At 42.6% G+C, this 21,656-nt stretch overlaps 1 protein-coding gene across 1 annotated transcript in view; it reads right to left on the bottom strand.

The window, feature by feature from the left end:
- Nucleotides 1-21,656, bottom strand: part of CCBE1 (collagen and calcium binding EGF domains 1) — a 199,877-nt gene that overhangs the window by 20,002 nt on the left and 158,219 nt on the right. The window contains exons 3-5 of the mRNA XM_012745521.3: nucleotides 12,400-12,452; nucleotides 3,159-3,293; nucleotides 802-954 (exon numbers count right to left, since the gene is read on the bottom strand). Coding sequence (XP_012600975.2) covers nucleotides 802-954; nucleotides 3,159-3,293; nucleotides 12,400-12,452 — 341 coding nt within the window. The remainder of the gene's footprint in view (nucleotides 1-801; nucleotides 955-3,158; nucleotides 3,294-12,399; nucleotides 12,453-21,656) is intronic.

The following is a 21,656-nucleotide window of genomic DNA, read 5'->3' as shown; positions in this document are numbered from 1 at the left end:
ACAAGCATACATTTTTGGATTTAAACAAAATTCCTCTGTCAAAGTGGTATAAAAAATTTCTAAACACTCTCAATTTCTGTTTGTATCCAATCATGAATCTTGCCTGTTCAGAGACCGTATTTTGAGTACCCCAGATGCAAATTTTTACCTTACATGGAAATGTTTCATATTTATATTTCAGCCTGTTTTGAGTGAACACAGCATTTCTGGCCTCTTCTCTGCTCCTACTTTGTCTAAACACATGACTAAGCTCTACTGATTTCTCCATGAGCTCAACTTGGTGGAGGCCTTCCCCTCAGTACACACCACTTCCAACCCTAATGCTAACGGGAGTCACTCTCCTCTCTCTCCTTAGAAGGAGTTTGAAATTATACTCCCTTACCCAGGTCTCATCCACCATATGTGCCCCTTCCTGCCCACTGTTCCCTGAGGAACCTAGCTGGGCTCTCAAGTGTCTATATATATATATATATATATATGCGTTCTATAAGATACACATTATACATGTGTGTTACATATTTACATGGTTATACATTTTAGGCATGTGGGAACCCTATTAAAATATATAACATGCATTAAATTATTTACACTACATTATAAACTTGTATAACATCCTTATATAAATATATACTTACATAACATACTTATATATTTATATAACATACTTCTCTATCTACATAACATACTTATATATATAATTGTATCTATATTCATATAATACACAAGCCTCAAATTGCTTATATATATTATATAAATGTACATAGAACTAGGCAGACAATTACTCTTGCCCTACTTACTTACCAGTGTCGTTGAGGTATTTGTCTCCCCTGGTGCACGTCCTGCCATCGTCCTCCAGGACGTAGCCCTCCTGGCACTTGCAGCGGTAGCTGCCCAGGGTGTTGACACAGGCGTGGGCACACAGCGTCCCATTGCTGGTGGCACACTCGTTGATATCTGGTTTGAACAAAATGCAGAGGATATTTCAGTTTCAGAGAAGTCACTTTCAACACAACAGATGACACTGGGCTTGGCCCCTCTGTTAATGTCTACAAAGGACGCTTTGCAAGACCCGGAACACATTAGGAAGCTGGAAACATGGGCTGCCCATGAAAGCAGCACTTTGGGCCATGTGACCCTGGTTACAGACGGGCCCCGCCACTGCCACGGCACGTGGCTTGGTGCAGGCACTGCTCGGCTTCAGAGAACCCACTTAGAAAACGACGATGAAGCTGGGCCCAGATACTTCACAGGCTGCTCAGGACAGAAAATGAGACACCCAGTGGCAACTCACACTTGGAGAAGTAAACGTCATAGAAGTGATTTTTCACAAGGGCCCTAGTGTGCTGTGGGTTTTTAAGTTTCCCTTTATGGCTGTAAGTTCTAAACAGCATGATGGTGACCCGAGGGTCACTCAGGAATGGCTCCTTCCCAGTTAAGAGACACGATGGTACCTGGGAAAAGATACTTCTAATAAAAGAAAATAGTCATAATAGGTATAGCGGGAGTCTGCTCCAGGAAATTTCTGCCTCATCAATGACCCCATCAGACGCCCCAGGGGCTGTGGAAATGAGCCATGAGATCCTCAAGCTAGTCACCACTAGGAGCCTGTGTTAACTACACACATCACAGACTTGCTTCCCTGCTGTGTGGGCTGGAAACAAAAATATTTCCCACCCTGGCCAGGGAGGGAGGCCCAACTCCATTTCCTGTTTGCTGGCTGAAGACCCCGGGTGGCAGTGGAGGGGACCGTGGCATGCAGCCCCAGACTGTGTACACGTGCTGGGCAGACAGAGCCCAGCCACTTCCTACACAAGCTACCAAGGACCAGCTCTGGCTGGCCCTGAGTGGGCCGTGGGGAGGGTGGTCAATAGGACGTTCCCCTGGCAGTATGTACTACGTACTACGTTGTCTACAGAACAGCAGTCACAGCTGGGTCCCCCTCTGTACTTCAGGCTGCCTGCTTCCAGGTGTCCCTGCCCTGAACCTCAGTGCAAAGCTGCCTGTACTGCCCAGAGAGAGAGGACAAGGTTGAAGGAGAAAAAGAGATGGAACTCGTAGTAGAATGCAAGTTCGGCTGGTCTCCGAGTCCCCCAGATGAGGTGAACAGGGAACAGTAGCTACTACTAACTGAAACAAGAGCCCCGTGCCTGGGACCTGGGCCATAGGGAATAGTCCATGCCCTCTGCAGAGGCGGCCACGGATCCCAGCTACATTCACTTGGTGTTGCAATCCCATTCCTTGTCAGTGTGGGGCACCATTCCCAGATGCTTGTGGGGAGAAGCCAGGAGACCTTAATTGGTGACCCTAGAGCCCCTGCTGGCTAGACAAAGAGGGGCTGCTCATCACAGCTACCGTATCTTCCACGAGGGTCTACTTGCCACTCTCCCCAGTGCACCTTCCAGCTGATTCTTCAACCTCGCCGTGCACAGCAATCCAATGAGGCATTCAAGAAAACACACATTTCTGGACCCACCCTCAGAGCTGTGATTCACTAGGTCTGGAGGGGAGGCCAGATTTTTTTTTGTATTTTTTAAAGCAAAGATCCCCGATATTTCTCAGACAGGTTAGCCACAAGCAGACCACACTTTGAAACACACAGTTCCAGGTTTAGCCATGAACCTGCCTCAGAACCTCAGGGAGTCCAGGGCTGGAAAGCCAGGTCCATGAGGAGGAAGGAGCAGGCTGGTGGCCACTGAGGGGGCCACCTCTGCTCAGCTGCAGCTCCCGGACTCCCTGCCAGCCTGTCTGCCATGTGGACATGTCCTTTCTTCCCCAGTCGTCCTCATTCTTGTTTCATGCTTCCTGCGTGCCCATGCTTTGGACCACTTACATCCTGTTGTCCACTGTTCTTGTTCACACTTGGTGAAGTTATTACCCTTCTCTTGCCCTTTATCCCACTGCCACTTAGGATCTGACTGCCACCAACTCCCTGGAGAATTCCTTGGGCATAGTTAGTTTTATTAATCATAACAAAAGGCAGTGAGCGATCCCTGGGACAACACAAGCACAACTCTGACAACCATGAGAATGTAAGGGAGGGAAATCACAGTCGAGCAGCGCCTGTGATCGTCCTGCCGATGAAGAAGGTGCGACAGAGCAGACCCTTCTGGACAAGGCACAACCTCAGGAGCCGGAGGACACGCGTACCCCCCACGCACCCAGGCAGTACGGCTTCTCCTGCTTCCGGTGTCTCTCGCGGTCGTAGCGGTAGCCCGGGTAGCAGGTGCACAGCACTCGGCCGAAGTTGTCCGTGCACTGCTGTTCACAGGGAGCCTCGGCGCACACGTCATAATCTGCAAAAGAAAAGCGTGAGCTCATCATATCAACCACTGCAGGTGGCAAGGTAACCGGGCTCTGGCCAGCAACAGACTCTCTGGGCTACGCTCTTGCTCAAGGTCAAGTGTGAAGTATGGACGGCTACGTTCAGACAGGCACTATCGCTTTCAGCCTGTGGGGCTCCATCTAAGAGTACTGCAATGGGTCAATGAACGTGCAGCATCGCAGTGGTTAAAAGCAAACATCATTTGTGAGTTTTTCCCCCCCAGGTCACCTCATTGTCCTTTGGTCTTTGTCGCTACCCAGAGAGCAAAGATGCTCTAGCTGGCCAAGCTCTGCAGCATTCCCCGGGGGGCCGGTTTTGTCTTTTTCGGCAACTGCCGTAGTGACAGCAAATTCCTGCCAGTGGCATGTTAAAGAAAGGCCAACCCTGGTATTGGGGTCATCGTGTAGGAGGAAGGGCTAGAAGTCAGGCAGGCTAAGAGAATATGAGGGAGGATTTGTAACAGAAATGTGTGCGTTATTAGAGAGCTAGTGTTTGTGTGATATTGGAAGTGTGCAAACTGGGGCTTGATTCTGTATGCCAGGAAGGGTATGCCTTTGGGTATGTTCAAGGCTAGAGAGCTCTTTCCAGCACTCAGCCTGTGCAGACTGGGGTGGACACTCTACTACTCAAAGAATTAGGGCATCTGCTTCTCTCAGTTCTTACGAACTGGTATTTAATGAACCTGTGAAGGGACTTTGGCTCTAAGTCACTAGCTCAGGCTCAACACTGACTCCCAGACCAGACCCGGCATCTCATTAATCACTGCATTATCTTCCCCAGGTGCTGACAGCCAAGCTGTCCTTGGACAGAGGGAGTCTGGGTCTGCTCCGCCACCTAGCAAGGTGAACGGGTGGGCTGTCAGCCCCTGATGCAGGCTGGGCTGGTGCGACGAGCATCATGTCATTCTCACGATGACCTGGGAAGCTGCCCTTGCTAGATGCTCTTTCCCACAACTGTGATTCCACGTTGCTTTGCCTGTCTGGTGTTCTGACCAACCCTACAAACTGTTTCTCACTTGATAGGTTTTTTTCTCAACTAAGCATCACCTATAGGCAACTAATGTTCTGCGCTCCTTTTTGCTCAAGAACACGATCTCTGAGTGACTGGCTATGAGCTTCCCCGCCAGCAGTCGCCACCATTCAGCACAGCTGAGTAGAGGAAGAAACAGGCAGAGAGGCTGTCAAAGGTACTAGCTGATGGTGCTCAACAGGGCTTGTTCCAAAACACAGCTGTTCCCTGTCCCCTCTACCAGCCCTGCTTCCCCAAGGTACCACTTCCAGATCTTCTAGCTGAGTCTTTATATTTACCTCCTCATCTCTAGCCAACTTGTGTTGATTCTTCCTTTTATTTTTAAGTACTCTCTGCTGACTTCAAGCATCAGAAGAGATGCATTTAACTTCCTCACTGCCCCTCCACCACCAACCACACCCACATGTCCTATTCCCTCTACCTGGCTCACATAGTTATGTTGAAATTTTGGTTCGATGATCTTTAGTATTGGCACTATAATGACAATATAAAAGCTATTCTTTGCCGAACCTGAAAGTGTGCTCAAATCACTTACCCTTTCTTGAAAATCTTTTGTCTTTGTTGGCATTAAAATAAGTTATCTTCTATATTTTGGGGGTACCAGTTATTAAGCTTTGTCTCTTAGCTTCAAACCACCACCCCCCTTTCTTCCATGAGCTACTTTGTGATTTGGACTCTGGAAACCCTATTTCTCCTTTGCCAGCTGCTAGCCTATTAGGTACTGCTAACGACAGGTCGGGGGGGGGCGGGAAGGGGGAGACAGAGACAGACAATGGAAGAATAAAAAGAGACGTGCCCTTTTCTATTTTGCTCCCTGTGCATGACGGACTTATCTCAGCCTCCCTCTTCCATTTCAGTAGCGGTAAATTGTTTCAATAATAGCAGCAAAATCCAGCTTCCCAACACTTGCAGAATCAGCCTCATTATACCCTATTTCAGAGACACCAGCAGTCTGGTGAAACTGATCATTCATCAGCAGAAACTCCCCCAGTTTTGCAAATCTCTTCTTAAAATGCCCAAACATATTAGATATGTTATTGACTTAATCTCGACGAAGTGGGAGAAACTTCCGATTCGCTCTAATCAGGACTCCGTACGTCTGCTGTATGGCCGCCTCTTGGAACGCCCCTTCACCACCATCCCGGGATTCCCACCAACTTCCTCTCCTGTGTCGGATCCCTGTTTCCTGGATCCCATGCCTCCCCTCCCTCTCCTCTGGTTTACTCCCTCATGTTAGTGTAGCGTGTCCTCCAGTGGCTTTCTGAGAAGAGCCACAGAAGAGGTGAAAGGGTTAAGATCATGCATGTCTGAAAATGTCTTTTGTCGACCCTTATGATTACTGATAGTTTGCATATATGATTCCAGATTGGAAAACTTTACCTCCGATTTCTGAAGGCCTGTTCCATTGTCTTCTAGCTTTCAATGTTGCTATGGATAAATCTTATGAGATTCTAATTCTTGATCTTTTGTATGACTCATTTTTCCTCTCTGAAAATTTTTGGGACTTTTTGTCCCTAGTGTACTAAAATTTCACAATGATGTTTTTATGTGGGACTACTTCAATCTTTGGTGAATCATTTTTATCTAGGATTCATACTCTTCAATTCTGGAGAATTTTGTTGGATTTTTATCTTTAACAACTTCCTCTTCATTTCCTCTGTGTGGAACCCTTAATTATTTGGATGCTATTAATATAGCCCCTGGACTGTTCCTCTAATAGTCTCATTTTTCATTTTTTGATCTTTTGTACTAGTTCTTGGGCAATTTATTCAATCTCCTCTTCCCACCCTTTTACTATCTTCATTTTGTTGTCATGTTTTTAATTTCCAATAATTCTTTATTTCTTCTTCTAATGTTCCATTTTATTAACACCATGTTTTTTGTTCCATAGATACGGTATCATCATTATAATCTGAGGTGTAAATGGTAATTATTTTTAAGTTTTCTTCTGTGTAGTTTGTATTTTTGCTAGGGTTCCTTTTTCTTGTATGTTCCCTCTAATGCTCAGTGATCCTTGGATATCTGCTCTAGTTTATTTGTGGAGTATTAAAAATAGCTGCATAGAGCTCTTTGCATATGGTAGATTTTACAAACTCTGGCTTCACCGGAAGTGATTTGGCTGGTGCATTCCAATGTCATCTTTTTTTTTTTTTTTTTTTTTTTTTTGAGACAGAGTCTCGCTTTGTTGCCCAGGCTAGAGTGAGTGCCGTGGCGTCAGCCTAGCTCACAGCAACCTCAAACTCCTGGCTCAAGCAATCCTGCTGCCTCAGCCTCCCAAGTAGCTGGGACTACAGGCATTCGCCACCATGCCCGGCTAATTTTTTGTATATATATTAGTTGGCCAATTAATTTCTTTCTATTTATAGTAGAGACGGGGTCTCGCTCTTGCTCAGGCTGGTTTCGAACTCCTGACCTCAAGCAATCCGCCCGCCTCAGCCTCCCAGAGAGCTAGGATTACAGGCGTGAGCCACCGCGCCCGGCTCCAATGTCATCTTCTTTAAGATTTTTTGCATGGGTTGGTGAGAGCACATCCAGGGTAGACATTTCAAAATCCTTGCCTGAGAGTAAAGTCATCCTGGAACCTAAGTGAAGGCAGAAGTCTACACATTTCAATATTCAACATGTAAGCATTTACAGAATCCCTCCGTTTTCAGTATTGGGATCTTACTTTCTTCTCTGACTGGTCTCCTCCAGTCTCAAAAGCCTCTGATATCCCCTCTCAGAAAATATATCTTTGGTGTCTTCTGCCTGGAGGTGGAAGAGGCAATATTCTGTCTGTGTGGAGTAGAGGATATGATCTGGGAACCTGACATCTTCTCAAACAGACTTTTGGTCAATCCTTTTGTTTTTGACATCACTTTCACCTCGGTTTCTAGTTTATTTTTAGTTTTATTGATTGTTATTTGCTTTGGCAGAAACTGGGTTGCTCGCTAGTTTTCCCTGACGCTAAGGGTTCACCTTTCCTACTTCGCTAAGCTATTTACTACCTCCCCTGTCTGTCCTCCAGCTTCCCAGATTTTGCTGCTATTTTCATCTCGTCCTTGTTCTTTGTCCTTGTGGGTTTTATGTCTTTTGTGAATCTCTTTTTCCCCCTATTCTGTATGGTTTCTGGAGGAGGCAAGGTTAATAAATTTATTGAATAGTCCATTTTTGATGCTTGTTTCCAAGAGCCTATCACCTTTCAGTTCCACAGCTTTTATCTTCACAATTTATTTTCTAGCTTCTCTGTCCTATTTTTCTTGGCACTGTTCTAACTCAGATCTTTAGAACCTCCCTTATAAACAGGATCCTCATCCCAAGATTCTTACTCCTTGATCCACTCTTCCCAAATCAGAGTTCTGTATGTCACCTTTAAACTGTACTCTAATCAACATTAAATATAAATAATTCACTCTTGCATTTTGAGGTCGGCATTATATTCCTTGAGACTTTTCCAAACTTAAGACTCATCTATGAGTTCTTTACACTGCAGCAAAAGTAAACTGTCTTTTCCTTCATCCTTTATCGTATCTGTGCCTTCTTACCTCTGTTTTTGTTCAGTTTTCATCTTTTCTAATGTGCAAACAACTCCTCCACCCTTACTCTCAGGACTTTATAAATGTTGGTATCCTTTGCAGCGTTTTTAAGTGCCAATGCAAATGCCATTCATGATCTGCCATTCAGAAGCCTTTCATGATCTCAACAGAGTTAGTCTATCTTATCGACACTCACAGGATGCTATACCTCTTTTACTCACATGCTCTGCCATATTTATCAAATGCCTGCTCTGTGCCAGGCCCTATTCTACGAGGCACATAGCTTGCTTTGCAGTGCATAGTGCAGGTTCTGGACCCAACTCTCCCCACCATCTGTGTTCTTGGGTTCCTTAAGCCCTAGTTTCCTCGCTGGTAATATAAGGGTAACAATAACACCCACTTCATGTTGCTTTTGTGAAGATTAGGCTGAATGATGCAGCAAGAGCAGTGCCCAATGCACAGTAAAAGCTTTCCCTGCTCTTTTGTTGCTAGTTCTTTCCTGGCAAGGACTATGTGTCCCCCGGAGTCACCAGCACTACTCCCTTCCCACAGTTCATGCTCAATAATGGCTGAACTAGAACAAGTCAGATCATCGTACAGTAGGGATGTAGGATGATCATTTACGGTAGGGATCAGCAAATTTTTTCTGTAAAGGGGCCAGATAACATTTTTGGCTTTGCAGATCTCTGTTTCAACTCTCCAATGCCACTGCTATAGCGCAAAAGAAACCATGGACAATACTTAAATGAATAGGTATGGCTGTGTTTCAACATAACTTCATTTATAGAACCAGGCGGTGGGGCAGATTCAGCCCACAGGCCACAGTTCACTGAGCCCTGACATAAAGCTGTGACTATGAGGCAGCAACATTAAAAAAACTGCTGATTCCATTCATCAGCTGACATATTGGTTTAGATGCTCTAGTCTCTTTTTGCCATCTGTGATGGTTAATATTATGTATCAATTTGGCTAGGCCATAGAACCCAGATATGTAACCTTGGGCAAGGTTCACCAGGTATATGCTCTGAATCAGTGTCCGATATATGGTATGCTTTCTCCCATCACCAGGATTCACAGGTCCAGGATCAAGGGGTAGAAGTGGGAGGGGTACCACTCACTACTATCACCTCTAGTGATCCACTAGCAAGCTTTGTGCTTCCTGTTCCTGTGACTCTATGCTCTGGGGCCTAAAGGTCTTAGTTCCAAAGGGAAGACTGTTTCCAACAGGACAGACAACAGTGATCCCATTGAACTGAAAGTTAAAATGCCACCTAGCCCCTCTGGGCTCCTCACATCTCTGTATCAACCAGCAAAAAAGGGAGTCACTGTTCTGGCTGGGAGGACTGACCCTTACTGCCAAGGGGAAATCGTATTGCGACTCTTTGAACAATAGAGGTAAGAAAGAATCTGTCGGGACTACAAGAAATACTTAGCGTTGCCACGCCCTGTGATTAAAGCCAACAGAAAACAACAACCACCCCAAATTCAGGCAGAATTAGTGTCTCATATCCTTCAGGAAGGAAGGTTTGGATCACCTTACCAGGTAAAGAACCAAACACAACCAGGCGAGATGCTTGCCAAGGGCAAAAGGAATGCATGCAGGTTAGTGGAAGGTGGTAGTTACAAATACACGCTGTGACTATGTGACCAGCTACAAAAAAAAAGCACTGTAATTATCATGAGTATTTCTTCTTTATTTTTTACTGAATACATTATTCATAATTGTATGTGTGTGCAAATCTTGGTTTTCTTCCCTCTTTTATCCCATTATGTGTCATAAGATGTACTGACTTTATATCATAGTATTTAAACACTGTTAACTTGATATCGCAGTACTTAAATTACAGCATATCAAAGACTTTGTGTATCCTCTTTTGGGGAAGAGGTTAGTACATTTTTACCCAGGATAGCTGTCACCTCATGTCAGGTGGACGTATGACCTGGTTATTGTCTTTATTTGGACATTAAGTATAATTTAAGGAGACGTATATGGATGCCAAAATAACAAGGTACAGATTTGTGATGGTTAATTTTATGTGACAACTTGACTAGGCCAAATTACCCAGACATTTGGTTAAATATTCTAGATGTTTCTACAAAGATATGTTTAAGATGAGATCAATATTTAAATCAGTAGACTTTGAGTAAAGCCGATGAGCCCCCATAATGTGGGTGGGCCTCATCTAATCAGGTGAAGGTCTTAATTTTAAAAAAGACCTGTCTCCCCCTAAGGCTTGCAGACTGCCTGCAGACTTGAATTGCAACTCTTCCCTGGGTCTCTAGCCTGTGGCCCCATGAAGATTTTGGCCTTGTACCTCCATAATCTCATGAGTCAATACCTTAAAAAAAATCTCAATCTCTCACTCAGTCCCACTCAATCTCTCCCTCCCTCTACCCTCCCTATTGGTTCTATTTCTCTGGATAACCCTAATATGAATTCTTTTCTAAAATCCTGCATTTGTACTCTGTATTCTTGGGTGATAGAAACCTTTTAAAACTAAAGATAGCTTTAGTAAAAGAATCAATCACTGACTCCCTACCACAGATTGAAACAAATCAACTTTAAAAAGTGCTCTAGTGAAAAGCAATTGAGCAGAGAGTTAGTTATGGCAAAGCAATGCCCAGCACTTGTGATCACATTTGCTGAAAATACTCAGTTCTGGGTTATGTTAATTACAGGTGCTGTAGTCTCACCTTAGGGTGAGGAAGACTAGTTTTGGGCCTAGACATGTGAAACACAATACCTAACATTTAAAGAAATTCTAAGTATGTGGTATCCATGTCATGTGCTTTTAATTAGGTCAGGGAAGGTGTTTAGTTAGGATCTTACATTGATTGACCTAAACCTGATTTTCTTTGCTATTTGCCAAACTGCAATAAAAAGGACACAGCTGGTGACTGAGAAAAGCTGCCTATAAAAGAATGCAATTATTTTGACTTTTGTGGTTATTTCTACCATGCACTAACCAATGGAACAGGCTAGCAGAGAGAAATTGGGCTTTGAGAAACCCAACACATCAACCATCACATGTGGAGTGATTTTTCTAACCTGCCATCCTATGGCAGCTTTCTCAATGGTCACAGCTATGCTTTAATGAACTCTCCCATCCTTTCACCAAACACAACAATAAGAGGGAAGGCTCATCTATTCTTTTTTGTTGTTGTTGAGACACAGTCTAGCTCTGTTGCCTGGGATAGAGCGCCGTGGCATCAGTCTAGCTCATAGCAACCTCAAACTCCTGGGCTCAAGCAATCCTCCTACCTCAGCCTCCCAAGTAGCTGGGACTATAGGCAAATGCCATCATGCCTGGCTAATTTTTTCTATATTTTTAGTTGGCCAATTAATTTTTTCCCATTTTTAGTAGAGACGGGGGTCTTGCTCTTGCTCAGGGTAGTTTCGAACTCCTGACCTTGAGCGATCCTCCTGCCTCGTCCTCACAGAGTGCTAGGATTACAGGCGTGAGCCACCGCGCCCAGCCTATTTCTAACCGATAAAAAAAAATTGTGCTCTATGAGATAATGCAATAGAATTAGCTTGTCTGGGCTCCAGATCCTCTGCAGAGACTTGGCTTCTTGGACAGAAGTGACGAAAACTATTTCACATTTCCCACCCGTCGCCCCCCACCCCACCGTGTCCCTGAGCACACCAATGTTAGGATCTTCAAACTGTCCTTAGTGCTCTCTGTCCAGAGCCCTCTGAGCATCCTGGGCAGCTTTTCTTGATAATCTGGACTCAAGTCTGCCTTCATGTCTGAGACCACCTCTGATCGCCCTGGTCCCTCTGTGCTGTGTGTCCCCTCTGAACACTTGCTTCACTGGATGTCTCCATTGCACATACTGCAGTTATTAATAACAGCAGCAGCAGTAACAACAGCCACCATTTATCAAGTGCTTAATAAGAACCAGCCTCTGTTCCAAGTACTTGACATGTGGCAAGATTCTTAGAGCAACCATATGCACTAACACTTGCCTGTAAGAACTAAGGTTTAGGAAGTAACTTTTCCCAAGGTCATAGCTAGTAGGATGTGGAAATAGGATTAAAATCCAGGTCTATTTGATTCCCTAGGATCCACATCCTGTCTCAATTCGAGTGTATGCACCTTGAGGGCTGGGTCCATGTCTCACATCGCTCTATACCTTCAGAGCTGGGCTGAGCATTCAGGTAGTGTTCGCTGATGGTTACATACAGAGGCTGAAAGTTTAGCACATGACGAAAGAGCAGGTGGAGAAAGCAGGTCGAGAGGTGAGGGAGGAGGGTTGCATTCTAAATTGTATATGAAATGCCACTTAGGGAGTTATAGCTTATTAATCATAAACATGAAATATTATATAATGACTCAGTGTGCATGCACACATCATGCAATGATTTAAACTGAGCATGCTACATTTAATCAAACTGGCATGAGAATTTAATGCCAAAAAATAGAATTCTGCACACAGATGACACATGTGCATTCCATGTACATCTAGATCTTATAGACTTCTAATGATTATTGGTGACTAAAGTGAGATATCATCTTTTATGTTACATACCTTCTGGGATACATTGTCCAAGAACAAATTTATACCCTTTGCAGCACTTTTTCCTAAGAGGCAAAAAAACAAAAAACATTTTAAATGTGGTGTTCAGTTAGAAATAAAATTCTTTTCAGTTATTATTTCTGAATGAAACAACTTGTGCCTAGGAAAAACTAAGGCATAAAGCAAAGTAGGGGTGGAGTATTTTTAAGGCAATCTGAGATTAAAAGGAAAAATATTATCAATAATACATGACTATATATCCTCAAACACCAAGTTATCCTTTCTGCCACATAATATAGGAAATCTCTTTGAATCCTATGAAACAAATTAACTAACTCAGAGGCTTCAAGATACTGATATTAAGTAATTAAAGGACTATAGAATGTAAATAGGATAAGGGCATTTAAGGCTGGCCAGACCCCTCAATCCATAGGCCAAGAAGTGACATGACTTATTAGTTATAAAAACTGACTGTAAAAATGGGCTAATTATAATGTAATGATTGCTAATTATAATGATAATTAGGTAGCCAACTATTATCAAGTCTGGGACCCAAGCATTCTGATTCCCATTTGAGTGATTTTATTTTTTTTAATTTTTTTTTGAGTGATTTTATTTTAATACCTGCATCATATAAGGTACCTAAATGATCTGACTGAAAGGTACCTAAATGATCTGACTTTAAAAAACAGCAAACAGGCAATTTCTAACATAAATATTCAAGATTCCACCTGAGGTAGAGAAATGGTGCCATCAGTTCAAAATTCTAATCTCCACGGGAGGGATTACACCTGCGTCGGGGTCTCTACTCCTAACAGACTGAGCTGCCTGTGGACATCGACTATACACTTGGGACAAAACAGAAGAAAAGAGCTGCTTGAAGCCTCCAGAGAGGGAATAAAAGCAGGCAGATCTGGGAGAAGAGCTGAAATTTTGAACAAGGGACTGATACAGGGTAAATTTTCTGCTCTTAGGGCTTCAGCCGGAAAGCAGATCATAGCAGCCATGTGTTGTGGGGAAGCTAAAACTCTGATAGAAAATCAGCAGTACTTTCTTGGCCTGAGCAGAGGACAAAGCCTGGGCAAGCCTGGCCATGAGAAATTGAGGGGACAATGCTAGAGGAAAGACCCAAATTCTGCGTAAAGCTCTGCCTAAGTCTCTGGCTGATGTCTAAGCCATGTTGGAAGGAGCGGACCCAAAGCACCTAGCTAAGGACAAAAGGGGTTGTAGGGGGGCTTGAGCTGACCCTGTCACAGGCCGGAGTTTTCACATGTAGTCTAACCAAATTAATTGCCTGCTAGAAAGAAAACATCCCCACTCTGAATGAATACAGCAAGATGCAGGGTCTCCACGACATAGCACACACGAATGCAACCCGTTCTCAGGAAAGAGGAGAACCAATGGTCACACTCCAATATAACCCACATGTTGGAATTACCAGACTCTAAAGTAGCTACTTAACTATGTTCAATGACATAAAAGAAAATACACCTGTAATGAATTTACAAAACAGGAAATCTCAGTGGAGAAGCTATTAAAAGAACAAGATGGAAATTCTAGAACTGAAAGATGTATCTATAAAATTTTTAAAACCTGCTGGATGTGTTTAAGAGAAGAATGGAGAGAAGATGAGGAGAGTGAAGGAAAGAACTGGTGAATCTGAAAATACATCAATGGAGATTATCTAATCTGAAAAAGGGGAGGAAAAAGACAAAATGAACAAAGACTCAGGGACTGGTGGGCCAATAATGAAGGTCTAGGTACGGTACTGGGAGTGTCATAAGGAGAGGAGTGGATGGAGTAGAAAAATATATTTAAAGAAACAGTGTCTGAAAACTTCCTCTATTTAGTGAAAGATACAAATTTATTGATTAAAGAAGTGTAGAAACCCCAGACAGGTTAAATACCCACATAGACAAAATGCTTAGAGACATCATAGTCACACTGCTGAAAACTAAAGATAAAATCCTGTAAGCAGAGAAAAATTACACACTATATACGGGGAAAGGATGATTTTAGTGACCAGGAACTTCTCACTGAAAGGCCACAGTAACCAGAAGACAGTGGTATGACATCTTTTAAGTGCTGAGAAAGCAAACTTGTTCAACCCTGAAGCCCATATGCAGCAAAAACATCCTTCAAGAATGAAGGTGAAATAAAGACATTTGAGATAAAGGAAAGCTAAGAATTCACTGATGATAGACCTGTACTATACAAAACATGCTCAAGGGAATTCTTAGGGTCACAGAGAAATGACACCAGAGGGAAACATGAATCTTTAGGAAGGAATGAAGAGTGTCATAAATGATAAATATCTGGTCACATACAAAAGACTTTGTTTTGCTCTTAATTTTTTTTTAAAGCAAACATGATAGCATTGTCTCACAAGGCTTATAATGCATGTAGATGCAATAAATCTGACAACTGTGGGAAAAATGGCAGAGAGGTAGATGGACTTACATGGTTACCAAGTTTCCACGTGTGATGTAAAACAGTACAATACTGACATTTCCACCGGAGATAACACTCCTGTCTCTCCATGTCTCTTGCTTCTGTTTATTACTACTCCCTTTTCTCCCAGCTGAATTCCCTATGAACTTCCCATCGCCACTTTCAAATCACACATGCAAGGCCTAGAATTAACTAGGGTGTAGTGAATCTGCAAATCTCAAGAATATATCCCAAAATATGTTGGGGGAAAAAATCAGATTCAAGGTTATTACTATTGAAACATCATTCTCTCTCTGCTGTGATTGGGCATGCTGTCTAGCAAGAAGAGAAATTCAGTTAAATACAGTCTACGAGCTGGAAACTGCATGCCCCCTGCAGCCTGTCACATCACCTGTGGGAACACACCATTTGTACCCTGGACCAGAGAAAGGCAGCCAAACCACTGATTTGGAAAACTGGGCATTATCTGTGACCATCAAATGGCAGAATCTTCAACCAGGTTAGATAAGGCCTTCTAAGCATTTTGATAACATTTAAATTTATATTTTCCACCACATTTTCATAAAATATAACTTACCATCCTCATTTTCTACCCTTTCAAATTAATATAATCTAAATAGATTACAGGTTGAGCATCCCTTACCCAAAATGCTTGGGACGAGAAGTGTTTCAGATTTCACTTTTTTTTTTTTATTTTGCAATATGTGAAGAATACTTACCAGTTGAGCACCCCTTAAATCCAAAAACCTAAAATCTGAAATATTCCAATGAGCATTCCCTTTGAAACTGCTTTGGATTTTTGGATTAGGATGTTCAATGTGTATTGGTCAAACCAATTTGTGTGCCTGGTCTGTTGGCGAATTACCATTCTTAGGAGAAATTTTAAGAAATCTCTTCCCAAAGCAAAATTTATAAAAACTTTATTAAATCCATCATTCATAAGTTTTATGTTAAATGTATTTAAAAATTCATAAAATTTATAAAAGTCAGATTTGGTAAGAGAACATTCTGGAGCCCAGTTGGGTACAGCAAAGCCACTTCATTCTTCTCGCTGTTCAGCTGTGGTAGCTATCTTACTCCAACAGCCAGGAAGTGGACTTTTGTTATAAACAAACAAACAAACAGTGGCATTTGGGATGCTCCTGAAACAGACTTGAGTTAAACAGCTACAGTTTCCCCTTCCCTCATTATTTTCTGCCTGCACTTGTCCTCCTAATATAGATTAATTTGACAGCACATTTTATGTTACTAGGAAATGATCTATCCATCCAATTTACTAAGCAGATGATGTGTGGCAATGCCCAGAGTTTTCTCATTAGACATAATTTCCCAACATCTCCAATTAAATTATAATCTGACGTGACAAGAAAAGCCCATGTGGACATAAACCGATGATGACGACTGTTTGTAAGAGAGGTACAGGATCTACCTTTACATTCCATGAAACTTAAACTCTGCCTAGTTTTCCAGGGTTCAAAAAAGTCCAAGCTCCTAACAACCAGAAAGAAAACTGGCTTAATAGAGTATTCATTAAAATGTTATGGTTATTACTTACTGTATTACTCAAGGCTGTCCTATGGAATGCTGTAAGAGGAAGAGAAGTGCACTAGATGATTTGAAACACAAGTGATTCATGAGAAAGTTGGATACAGGGGGGAAAAACATGTGTTTTTGATACTCAAGTCTAACACCACATTTAAACATATGGTTTTATTTGTTTCTATTTAAATGCTGCAGCTAAGGTATAACCCTCTGAGCTGTTTGATGGCATTTTAAAGTTCTCACAAAAGAATATGACATTTACAATCTCTCTTGCCACATCGAAGACATTAAACTTGGGCATTCTGACGTTTCAAGGGTTTAGGACTATCCACACGGTAGAGCCAGAAGCAACCTGTTATTTGCCTTTTTATGAAATTAAATGATAAGGAAGTGATTTGATATACTTTTGAAAAGCTATGGAACTCTGTCAAGAGAAGATCTGAGTTTCAGGATGGGGATGCCTCATTTAAATACCTGCTTAGCTAGGAATTAATTTCCCCTTTGGGTTTTTTCTTAATTGCATAACTGACCCCAGCTTTCTGCTCAAGGGAAGGAGTTTGAGACTCTAAGTGCATTGTTCTGTCTTCCCCAGAGTCCCCGGGAATACATTACTTTGCATGTTAAACACCCATCAATCATAAATCACTATTTAAAATAAATAATGAAATACTCTAAAGTATAAAAAAACAAACACTGGCTGCACATGTTCTATCATTTCAAAGATTACTGACAACGTAATTTATGTACAATGAAGTTGAGGCAGCCAAAGCGAAATCTTGTCATGCAAGCGTGGGCACTTGTTAGACCTAACTACAAATACTGCTGTGTGGTTTTTATCTTCAAGAAAAACAAACTAAGATGAAAAAAGCCCATGTGGATTTTGGGGAGGCCAGAATCGTTTTTAATGTGCTTCACGTGTCATAGCTTGGTTTTTCCAGATACAAATACTTTTCTCGTTTCTTGGCAAAAGGAAGTGGTGATTAGATGGTTGTTACATAGAAACGGTGACATCTGGTAATCAAGAAAGCCTGTGGAGGTCTCCCTTGAGTGCCCTGGAGTATTAAAGCACATTTTAAAAGTCATAAATAAAAATGGGATGGTACAGCTAGAAACACATCCCACCAGCCAGGTGTGTGAGGGCTTTTGGAAGGAAAAATTAAATCAGGAAAATGAAGATAACAGAGGTAGCATCAGACTGTCTGCTGATCGTTACGTTAGAGTCTAGAAATTTTTTAAACTCCCTACAGAGTTAGAGGACTAGAAAGGATCTTGAAATGTCAAATGAATTAGGAGACAAATATTTAAATACTTGTTGCAATGCAAGGGTAAATTTTCCTAAGATTCACTTGGGGTTTCCCTTGCATTGCTGCCTATTCATGTAACAATAATATTAGATTTTTAAAAAAAAATGAAAGAGGATTGCATTTTTTAGAATATTTGGTGTTATGTATTGTGGATAGAGCACTGGTTTTGGGGTCCAGCAAATCCGGTTGACAATTTAGCCTGTGACATTTAAAGAGCCAGGGATATGATCTGTGACTCGCCTTCAACTTGCTGAGTGAGTTTCAGATTCCTTGTGGATAAAACATGGATAAAGAATACCTGTCTTAAAGAAGCATTGCCCGGATTACACATAATAAAGGTGCCCAGCACAGGGCCTGGTTCAGGGGCAGAATAATGTTCTACCCGCAGCTTTATGAACACAGCAAGAAAACTCATCTTTCTTCCAGTTCCTATTCAATGGCAGACTTCTCTCTTCTTCTGAAATCACAATGGCAGGGGGAAGGGAAGGGAGGGGGAGAAACTTCTGATGTCAAGATGATGGAAAAGTACTTTTATCCCTTTCTTCCTTTACAGGTTAATCTCAAGTGATGAAAACAAGACATAAAAATGCAAACCCCACACTCCATGGATTTAGAGGACTTCTCGGACCCTGAACCACCATATATGAACATGGCAAGTCGATGGAAGCATGGGGAGTGACTCTGAGGAGTGGAGAAACTTCTGCCCTAAGCACCTCTAGAGGAGGTTACTGGGGAGAAGCAAGTCAGCCGCCGCTGCGGAACCTCAGCAGGGCTTAGAAACTGGAGACACCAGCTAGCAAGGAAAAGGGAGGCCAGAGGACAGCGGGATGATCTGGAAGTCTGGTGGGAAACAGGCAGCCTACACCCTTTGCCCACTGCTACAAGAAACAAGAGTTATATTCTTTTGAAAAGCTGTACGCAAGAAGTTGAAAACTTTGGGGCATCAAGCCAGAGAACTGAGTGGAACTTCCCCACCAGTAGATAATTCCAGTCAGGTGCCTAGATTTTCCAAATGTCTTTAAAGAGTCCCTTCAATTTAATATTTCATTCCAGACAATGAACTCCTTCCGATGACAGCTCCTAAAGGCAACCTAGACGATGCCTTCCTCACATCTTCAACTACTCAGTCTCCCATGACTTACGAGGCTTACAAACTGGAAAACCCAATGCATAACTTATATTCATCATTCCAAGCCCACTGAGGCATGCCCGAGGAGGGAGTCGGTGAGAAACTGTTTCCAGGAAATACACAGGAGATGATGGTCCCTCAGGGCTAACTTAAAGGGGTGAGGCTTTAAAAGGGGTCCTGAATTTGTTTATAAAGGGCTTTAGAGACTCATTCCTCTTTTCCTTCTTCCCTTGCCAAAATCTTTATTGAGTTTTGCCTGACTTTGTGAGAGCTACTAGAATTCGTTTTACAATAGATACCTGAGAACAGAACTGAATAAAACGACTCCCCTCCCATCTGGGCGTGTGATTGGTTCCAGTCTTTGAGCCATAAAGAGTGCTCATTCCGGGCTAATGTCGCCGTATCACGTTTGCTGCAGCAGCTATTAAGAGTACACTGAAAACAAAATCAACGCCCCCCGCCAAAACCTACCAAATAGGTTATTTATTTACATGTAAACTTGTTATGACCAAATCTCAGTGACAATATGAAGAGAATCGTAAGGAACATGTTAGGCATAACTTGCCAGTATTCACACCATTACTGGTGGTCGAAATCAAAGGAGGAAAATGCCATAGCAGTACCTCGAAAAAGTAAACAGAAAATTACCATATGATCCAGTAACTCCACTACTGAATATGCATGCAAAAGAATTGAGAGCAAGGACTCAAATAGGTATTTGTACACCAGTGTTCATAGCAGCAGTATTCAAAATAGCCAAAAGGAGAAACAACCCAATATCCATCAGTGGATGAATGGGTAAACAAAATGTGGATGTACGTACAATAGAATATATAGCTCAGCTTTAAAAAGGGAATTCTGACGCATGCTATATCATGGCTACACCCTGAAGACACTATGCTCAGTGAAATGAGCCAGACACAAAAGGACGGATGTGTATGATTCTGTTTATACGTGATATCTAGAGCAGCCAAATTCACAGAAACAGAAAATAGAATGTTGGTTGTCATGCTGTAGGGAGGGAGGGAGGAAATAGGAAGTTACTGTTTAAAAGGTAGAGAGTTTCAGTTTGGGAAGATAAAAAAGTTCTGGAGATGGATGGTGGTGATGGTTGTAGAACAATGTGAATGTACTTAATGCCACTGAATTTTACACATAATAGTGGTTAAAATGGTAAATTATATTTATGTGTGTGTGTGTAGCCACATACACAAACCACCACCAAATAGGGAAGCAATGCAGTTGAAGTCACTCCTCTAATCATTAAAACCCTCATCATGGTATCCCTCTGGGATTTAGCTGTTTGGATTATAGGGAAAAAAAATTAAAAAGTATGTGTAGGAGGGTTATTCTTAGGTGGGGTTAAGGTAATAACCAGAAGGTATATATTCCAGCAAGGCTGTGAGTGATAAATATTTGTTCAATGAAGAAATTATCACATGCTTACTCAAAAGACAGAATAGCTGGAGGTTAGGGCCCTGGCCCTTAGGGATGTACTTGCAGGTTTGAATCCAGGCTCTGCTACTTTCTAGCCGTGGGCTTTAGGTAATTGACACCAAGTCCCTTTAACTGTCCCTCTAAAATGGGAGAGTAATAGTACCCACCCCACAGGCCCGGGGTCAGAGTTAAATGCATTAAGAGCTTAGTAAGTGCTGCCATACATCAAGTCCAGTGGGAAAATACACCAAGAGATCTGCTTTTCTGGCTGTGCGCGCACACGAAGGCCACCTCCAGGACACCGGGTGCCGTAAAGCAGGAGAGTAAAGGGAGCAGGCAGCCCCTGCACTCCCATCAGGTCTGACTTTAAGAAGCAACCTGGAGCGTCAGGTCCTCACTGATAACGACACAGGGACCCGCGTCTCAACCATCCGTGTGTCCACATCCAGCCCTGCTCAAAGACGATTTTATCAGCTGTAGAACTGAAACCTCTCTGGCTACTGAAGCATCCCACCTTCCTATGCTCAGCACGATATCCACCCCAATGGCTGAATGCATACCATCGGGCCTCTGACTGTTTACTGAAAGCAGGCCCAGAACTCGGAGGCCACGCCAACGCCAGCTCCCCCTGCCAGGCTCAGAACACACGTGGCCGCCTTCGCGTGCCGGTTCTGACGTCTCCTCTCTATCTGCCCGGCGTATCACTGCTTCAGACTCAGGGGGGAAAAGGTCCTCAGCAGACAGATGGCCACAGTCCAGGAGGGCTTGGGAAACAAGAACCTTGGGTTGATTCACTTCCTCTTTGCAGCTATGTCACTGCGATCACACCAGCTCCCCTCTAACCCGTCACTCCCCTCCTCCCGTTGCCTCCCCAGATGAGCTTTCTACTTCACCAACCAGTATTACGCCTCATTTGTTTGCTGCCTTTCCCCTTTTCCCTACTTCAGATAAGAACAGATCATCTCTGAAATGTAAGGAAAGAAAAACAATTTGAAAAAGTTAGGTTTGATATTATCTTCATAAAAAATAAAATTGTATCTATGTATATACTTATATATACATAAGTAGTGAGATATTTGTTTTTACTTTAAAAAAGAAAAGATGGGTAAGTGTCCAGCACTGTGTTCACAAATTGTTCTTTTTATGTGGATGAGATAAAAGATGTTCCTCATGTTCTTTGTGTGTTTTCTGGTTTTTCAGTAATGAGCATGCATTGATTTTGTAATAAGAGAAAAAGGAAATAATAAGAGAGTAATTTTTCTTGGTCTTTTGCTACATTTCTAATGCCAGGCCTGGCAATGGCTTCAGAAACTTCTGGTTTGGAAAATGGTTAAGGAGTGATGTTTGTGGCGGTTTGAGCATGACTGCACACTGTCACCCATCACAACTCACTTAGCCAACCTAGA

Source organism: Microcebus murinus, chromosome 17 (assembly GCF_040939455.1).
Source record: "Microcebus murinus isolate Inina chromosome 17, M.murinus_Inina_mat1.0, whole genome shotgun sequence".
In the NCBI taxonomy this organism is placed as follows: Eukaryota; Metazoa; Chordata; class Mammalia; order Primates; family Cheirogaleidae; genus Microcebus; species Microcebus murinus.
The sequence above is the reverse complement of the archived record's forward strand: the minus strand, read 5'-3'. Positions and strand labels throughout refer to the sequence as shown.